The 7,324-nt window shown below is 45.5% G+C and overlaps 1 protein-coding gene across 5 annotated transcripts in view; it reads left to right on the forward strand.

Annotated features, from left to right (window-relative positions):
- Nucleotides 1-7,013, forward strand: part of TFAP2E (transcription factor AP-2 epsilon) — a 49,795-nt gene extending 42,782 nt beyond the window's left edge. For all 5 annotated transcript variants that reach the window (XM_054011509.1, XM_054011512.1, XM_054011511.1 and 2 more), the window contains 2 exons: nucleotides 4,433-4,574; nucleotides 5,495-7,013. In XM_054011509.1, the coding sequence (XP_053867484.1) occupies nucleotides 4,433-4,574; nucleotides 5,495-5,783 (431 nt within the window). In that variant the 3' untranslated portion in view covers nucleotides 5,784-7,013. The remainder of the gene's footprint in view (nucleotides 1-4,432; nucleotides 4,575-5,494) is intronic.
- The last annotated feature ends 311 nt before the right edge of the window (nucleotides 7,014-7,324 follow it).

Genomic DNA, 7,324 nt, shown 5'->3' on the forward strand with positions numbered 1-7,324 from the left:
TTCTGTGATTTAACATCACACTGGGGTGTCCAATCTTTGCCCAGTCTAAGTCCTCCATTTGCAATTTGTCAGAGGGCCTAAAACAGAACAGATTAAGCAGCAGCCATCATTAATCCAGAGTGGGGTCTGCATGTAATTCTCCATCTTCACTCAAGCACGTCTTCTGAACTAACAGATTTCTGCTGGGCTAACAAGAGCACAGTTTGGAGAAAGTCCTCACAATTGGAACGAGGTAGCTGCAGACCTGTCAGGCCAAATGTTCCAGTGTTTGCACATGGCTACCAATGCTTTTGGGGTCCTTTAGAACATCATGGGATCTAGAATTTAGAACCACTGAAAATTGAAACCCAACCTGTGTTGCTTAGCTACGTCTGGTTCACATAAGTCACATATTATTCTTTCTGCTCCCTCATTGCATGAGCTTAAGTCTCCTGATCAAATTTGCGGCACAAGTTTGAAATGTGCTATCAACGACTGTTCGAGCTTAAAATTCACTTTTGTGAATGACTACAAGTAAAACTCAGTCACATGAAGATTCACAGAAAGCAAACACAAAAGGAGCAGGAACACGGCCAAAGCAAACTCATTAAGAAATTATCACAAATATTCACCAACCTATTCACAAATATGCACTCACTTCTATTGCAAACTTACTGGATTACTGAAAATGTTGTGTCCTTGGCCCAAACAGACCTGTTTTATTGGGACTCAGACTTGTGTAGATCTCCACATGTTCCCTTATCTTGCCTTTGAAATAGGTCAAATGCACTTCCAATCCTAGCTGCCCCCATGTCTGGATCCGTGATACACTAGTGCTCTGCATACTCCGTAAAAATATGCTTGAGGTTGGCTCAGTGGCACTGCCACCTGAGACAGAAAGGTTCAATTCCCAAAAGAGAAACGGGGAGAAACACAGCCTTCAAGGGAGTGTAGAGGGAGATAGTCTGTAGTGGCTGATCTTTGAGCGTGGTGGTGGGTGCTGAGTGAGGTTATGGGAAACATGCTATGTAGGGCCTCCATAGTCAACATATAACTTGCCCTTTAAGCATGAAGTCCCCTTGCTTAAAGCTGCATGTTTAGTAGTTCTCCTCCCAGCCTTCACACTGTGGAAATGATGATGTCGCTACCGCATCTATGGACCAAAGGACACAGGAAGGAGACAAATGAAATGGTGGCTTCAACTCCCTTCCAGCTTCGGAATCCATTGTATTTGCGCCCAGCGTGTTGGAGGCAGCTGCCTGCAGTTTTTGAATAGAAAATCGTCTCCATTGTTGCCAGCAAATTAAATGACCCGCTTCATTAGGCGGAGGTTGTTACCAAGGGCCGTCGGTGCGTGCTGAATGACAGGCTGATTTCCATTAAAAGAAAAGAAAGAAAAGAATGAAAGAAAGGAAGAAATATACATTTTGATTTCATGAGGCGGCTGACTTTTTGGTTACTGCTTAGCGGCTCAGAGTAAATAAAAGAGTGGCCCCATGTGTGCTTGATGGATATGATTTCCTCTTGCAACGCAGTGTTATGGTATTGGAAGATGGTTCACCCAGGGGAAGGTGCTATTGCTTTGCCATTTTTCAGCAGACAGAAACTAGGTTGCCCTGCTATGCCTCAGGCCCTTTTTTCTTGGACATTTGCTGTCTTATTTTAATCTGTTTGCTCCCCTCTGCCTCTTCAACCTCTGTACTTCTTAGTTATTCATTTTTTTTATTTATTACTGGGTGTTTTTTAGCATTACTTATATTTTTATATTGATGCACAGCTGTTCATAAATATAGATGGAGGGAGAACCAGTGTCCGTGGGTAAATGAGACGGGGAATAAAAAGCATCACCTGAAATAGCAAAAGAAGAACATTAGACACATAAGGCTGTACTAGAGGGATGTCTCCTGTGCTTAGTGGACAGTTTGCTTGCTTCCAGAAGAACTCACCCGCTGCTTCTCCTGTGCTAAGGTTCAGCCAGTTTTGAGTCTAAGATTTGTCTCTTTTGATTCTCATGTGCCAGTCTCATTATCTTCTTATAAAAAGGAAGCAAGGCATGCTAGAACCAGGGGAAGGGAAGAGCAGAAGCTACCATCATGTCCTCCCTGAATATACTATGCAAATCCCAATGACAGTATTTAGTACTTAGATACTGCAATGATAGACACGTTGGAAATATCTAAGAGAGGCACATGGGCAAATCGGCAGAAATAGAAATTTGTGTTTGGAATTTTTCATGGGATTTTTGGCGGTCTGCTCCCTGGCATGTTAGGTGCAGGCTTCACTGGGGTTACACCAGGGGTGAATTTGGCCTTAATTCTGCACAAGATACCAGGTTACGTTCCAACTTTCAAAACACTCTCCAACCCTCCAGAAAAGAGATGTGTGAAAAGAATGTGGCTAATCGTAGGCTTCTGGCCCAAAGACTTTCCTGGGATTGCTCAGAAGCTTAAAGAAACAGGTGGGGTGAAGTGTCGGCTGAATTAGGGCATTACCTGTATAAAGTCACTTGACAGCTCTCCTTCATGGCCATCTCTGCCATGTGCCCTCCTGTGCCACACTGGCCTGCTGCTGGCCCCATCTACTTCATTACAGCAAGTAAGGAAGCCCCTCCTCCACCAGGCCCTGATTCAGCAAAGCACTTTAAGAACATGTTAAGAATGTTATGAGGACTGACCCTCGAGTCAAGCCCCTTTACAATATCTCAAGTTGGGCACCCAAATCACTAGTCACCTTAGCTTTAGCCACTAGCACATGCTTCCACCAAGCACAGAGCCAAGAAGTCCCAACTTCCAGTCCTTTGCCGTACCCCCACTTTTATAGCCACCGTCTCCCTGTTCCACAGACGTGAATAGATTTTCATTCATATTGTGCACATGCGCCCACACACACAAAATTGCCCCAACTCTAATTTTCTAGTATTTCATTATATAGTTATGGCTGAGGGAGTGAGGGGGGAAAGGAAATTGAGACGCTTCATACGGGAAGCCAAACACTCTGCCCAAAATAGGCTTCACACGCACGATTCTCGGAGCTGGGGGGGCAGCAATGGGAACTAGGTTAATGCTATTAGGATGGATGGCCTAATACGTATGAACAGCGGGGGGCAAGTCAAATTAGCTCTGTCTGCCTAACCCGGGGTTTGGCCATGATCAATTGCCATCAGCTCGGATTATTTCCATGGGGATGCCTGAAGATGGATCAATTTCATCAATGAGAGGGCAGTTCCCTGGAATGATGGATACCCGGGCTGAGCACTCTCCCCTTAGGCCTTCTGTTCAGCGAGGAAGGATACAAACAAGACTCTATCTTCCTTCTATTCCTCCTGTGCTTCCCCCTTCCCCTGTTCTGGAGTAATCACCATCTTAGGGGGTCCCCCCGCCAAAAAAGAAGTCAGTCCCCTTTGATAGTCTGGGTTTGTGGTAAGGCAGCATGGTTGCCTAACGCAATGGGATCATACTCGGATTCTGAAATAGGAGGAAAAGATAGGAGGAGAAAACAGGTGAGAGAAAGAGAGAGATGAGGGGGGAGGTGGGAGGGACAGAGATGTCTCTGTTACTCTTCCTCCTGCAAGAACACAGCACAATGGGCCAAATTCCACCCAGATGTAACTTCAGCCACATTGACTTTGGTGTGTTATTTTATGAGCCAGCAAAGAAGGGAGGGATTTTGTTCTTAGAGCCAGGGACTGTCAATCAGGACTCCTGGGGCATGATTCTCCCACAGCAGGGTACGAGAAACTCCCATTGCTTTCGGTGGGAGCTTGACCTAGCACAGTACCTCCAGAAGGGCCCCCCTGTGGTAGGTGCAACACGACAGGCCTGTTTGCCTCAGTTTCCCTCCTGGAGCATCTCCAGAAAGAGTCCAAAGCATCTTCCCAAGTATAAACATAGCCCTTGTGGGTTCCATTTATTACAGAAGTCCCATGCATGTAAACCTTGACCAAGTGCCACCACCTTAGTCTAGAACTTCCCCAGCATAATCCAAAACAGTACCCACAGCGTACTGTCCTAGCCAGCCCAGCCCTTCCACATCCAGAGAACAGCTCCACTCTTCCCAGCAGGGACCCCACAGCCTCTCTGCTTGGAGATCACCTTTACCAAGGGAGCATCCCTCACTCTCCTCCTGGCTCTGATCCTCCCTGGTCCTTTATAGCCCCCAGTGGTGCCCTGTCCTCTTAACTGGCAAAATGGGAGCACTTGTCCTGGCACAGGAGAGCTGGACCTACTTCACAGGGGTTAGCCACCCTGTGACACAGCTACTCCCGGAATGCTAGAGCCAACCAGGGAGAGTCCAGAGTTTTCCTCCCCTTGCCTAGAGATCTGAGGAAAAGGGCATCCAGCCCCAACAGAAATCAGCAAGGCTTCCCAATAAGATATGTGGAGATTTCTGCAGAAAATGCTCCCTTGTTGTTACACAAGTACAGACCCTGCTCATTCATTTGTCCTTCGTCTAGGCGAAGCCGTTCACCTCGCCCGGGATTTTGGTTATGTGTGTGAAACGGAGTTCCCAGCGAAGGCAGCAGCGGAATACCTGTGCCGTCAGCACTCCGATCCCAGCGAACTCCACACCCGGAAAAACATGCTTCTGGCTACCAAGTGAGTATGCACCCCCAGCAGCATCGAGGCCCCCTCGTGCTAGGCACTGCATATACGTATCACGGAGAGAGAGTCCCTGCCCCAAAGAGCTCTCAGTCCCGCACGGAGGACACACTCACGGGAATGTGCTGCACACACTCATATTCAACGGACACACAACACAGTGAAATGCCTCAGGCACTCACATTGGAAGGACGAACATGAACATTCAAAGGACATGCTCATTGACACTGCACGCTTTTGGCTTATGTTTGCCTTTCATGACATCTCCCATGGGGATAATGCATCACTTCACCGAACACTTTCCTCTGATTGTTTGTTGTTGGATTGTTTTAAGCTAACTGTTTTCAAGTGGTGTTCTGCTCTGAACAGTGATTCCTTAAAAATAGCTGCATGGGGTTCCTTGCTTCCTGGGTCTCAGAGACTTTCAGATCATTTCACTTAGTTTACAAGTAAAAGAGGGTTTTATTTAATTGCCAGTCCTGCAAACTCATCCTGGGATCTGAGCTTCGAGCCAGGTTCTTTCCTTCTCGGACATCATCACCCATCATAAAGATTCTGTAGGCTAAATTATGCCGTAAGTAATACCTGTGCAACCCCACTGCCTTCAAATCATACCCTCAGTGACACCTGTGCAAACATGATTCTTACTGGGCACAGGGAATCGAATCAGAGACCCATCAAACTCATCTCATCCAGGCTAGCAAACAGCTATCCAATGGAAATGACCTTCAATCCCCACCAGCTCAGGGCTGAATTCAGATCAGTGTCCTGGAAGGGAAACACTTTGAGTTTCTTGGCTCAGCCAGTCCCCGCAGTGATAACAGATTAAATGAATTACAGAAACAGAGCACAAACAGAAATGTAGGACCATAGATTTCCAGCTCTTTAAAAACATAATGGCTTCCTTTCTCTTGTAGGCAAATTTGTAAAGAGTTTGCAGACTTGATGGCCCAGGATCGTTCTCCGCTTGGGAACAGCCGCCCGTCTCTCATCTTAGAGCCAGGTGTCCAAAGCTGCTTGACTCACTTCAGCCTGATAACCCACGGCTTCGGGGGCCCAGCCATCTGCGCAGCACTCACAGCCTTCCAGAACTACCTGGTGGAGTCCCTCAAGGGGTTGGATAAAATGTTCATGAACAGCACAGGGAATGGGCATGCGGCCGGAGACTCTAAAGCGTCAGAGAAAGAAGTGAAGCATCGGAAATAACATGCTGTCTCCCTACCCCTCCCCTGGGGGGAGCTCTTCCCAGCTCATGATAGGAGGTCTGATCTTATTGGTGTTGGAAAAAAAATATTAAGACCCAGTGCAACATGTTTTCCGATGTTTGAACTTGGGACGCAACTCTTAAAGCAAACAAATAAACAAGAAGATTTAAAGAATTGAAGAAGAAGAAGAAGAAAAGAACCTTAATGGACATCACTGAGATCGAGAGAATGAGACAGGTTGATGGCTTTTGTTTATTTTAATTGTGGATGCAGGAAGCCAAGTCATGTGCAATTTTATTTTGTTTTTTTAACCCACAACGAAATACTGAAGTGCTCCAGGAGTCTGTTCAAACTGAAACACCGAAAAATCAATAGCGAGGAAAGGCCTCAGCCATTCAAGATGTTTTTGAAACTGAGGCAGAAGTAAGTCAGGTGGGATTTTTTGTATTGCGGGCAGATCTGGATGTATAACCTGCCTTCAACAGGCAGCCAGGGAATCTTCCAATGATGCCACCTACACAATAGTCCTATGCCCAAGACAAGAGGAAAATCACCAGCGTTCCTGCCTTGATTTTCAAGAGGTTTCAAGACTTTGTTTACAGTTTGCAACAAACTGACACTCACTACAGATTTTCTCCAGGGCCTATGGAACCCTGAGCCATGTCAGGAGAACAATCTTACACTCAGACTTCTTTCCAAGATGGGAATTGATCAACGAGAACCTTCTGGAATGTTACATGCAAGCCAATGGGGTCAAGCAGGTTAAGTTACACCTGGGACTAAATAAAACGCCACGATCTACAAATAACAGCACACAGGTTTCTAAAATTAATAATAATAATAATTAATAAAGCACAAGGAGCAGAACTTGAACCAGGCCAAATTGAACTGAACTGTTCTAAATCTGTACATATTTATTTATGTGTAATTAAATCTGAAAGTTTTAAAATGTCCAGTGCAAGTTATTTATATCTAATTGAATTGGGATTCTTTTTTTTTTTTTTTTTTTTGGAAAGAGGAAAGTCTTTGGATTTTCTGCCATTAGAAATGGGAATGAAGTTTTGGAGTCACAAAACTGTAGCATGGGCAGCAGGCTGTGATGATAATGACCATAGAAGTTCTGCAGGGTTTTGTACTTGCTGTTGTTTCTCTGAAAGCTGCAATCGATGTACAACACACCACAGTGTCATTCTCATTATCTTAATAAACCTCTTTTTATTTGAAGAAAACACCTTCATGTTCTCTGTGACACTTGGATTCTTCTGTTTCTGTGGCTGCCAGAAGGAAAAGTTCTACAAATCCGGGGGGGGGGGGGGGATAGAGAAGTCCCCCACCCCCTTTTGTTTTGTTTGTGTAGCTGACATTTGACTGAAATAAGCTATGGATTAATAGAAATGAGCTGAGAGTTACTGGAGTTAGGATTTATGCCCTGATCCTGCAAATAGGAAAGAACACAGAGCCAGTTGCAGGACTGAAGTCTCTGATTTTACTGAAGACAATAGAGCAGAGATGGGTTCACAAAATGAGGATCTGGATCCAGAA

Source organism: Malaclemys terrapin, chromosome 22, assembly GCF_027887155.1.
Source record: "Malaclemys terrapin pileata isolate rMalTer1 chromosome 22, rMalTer1.hap1, whole genome shotgun sequence".
In the NCBI taxonomy this organism is placed as follows: domain Eukaryota; kingdom Metazoa; phylum Chordata; order Testudines; family Emydidae; genus Malaclemys; species Malaclemys terrapin.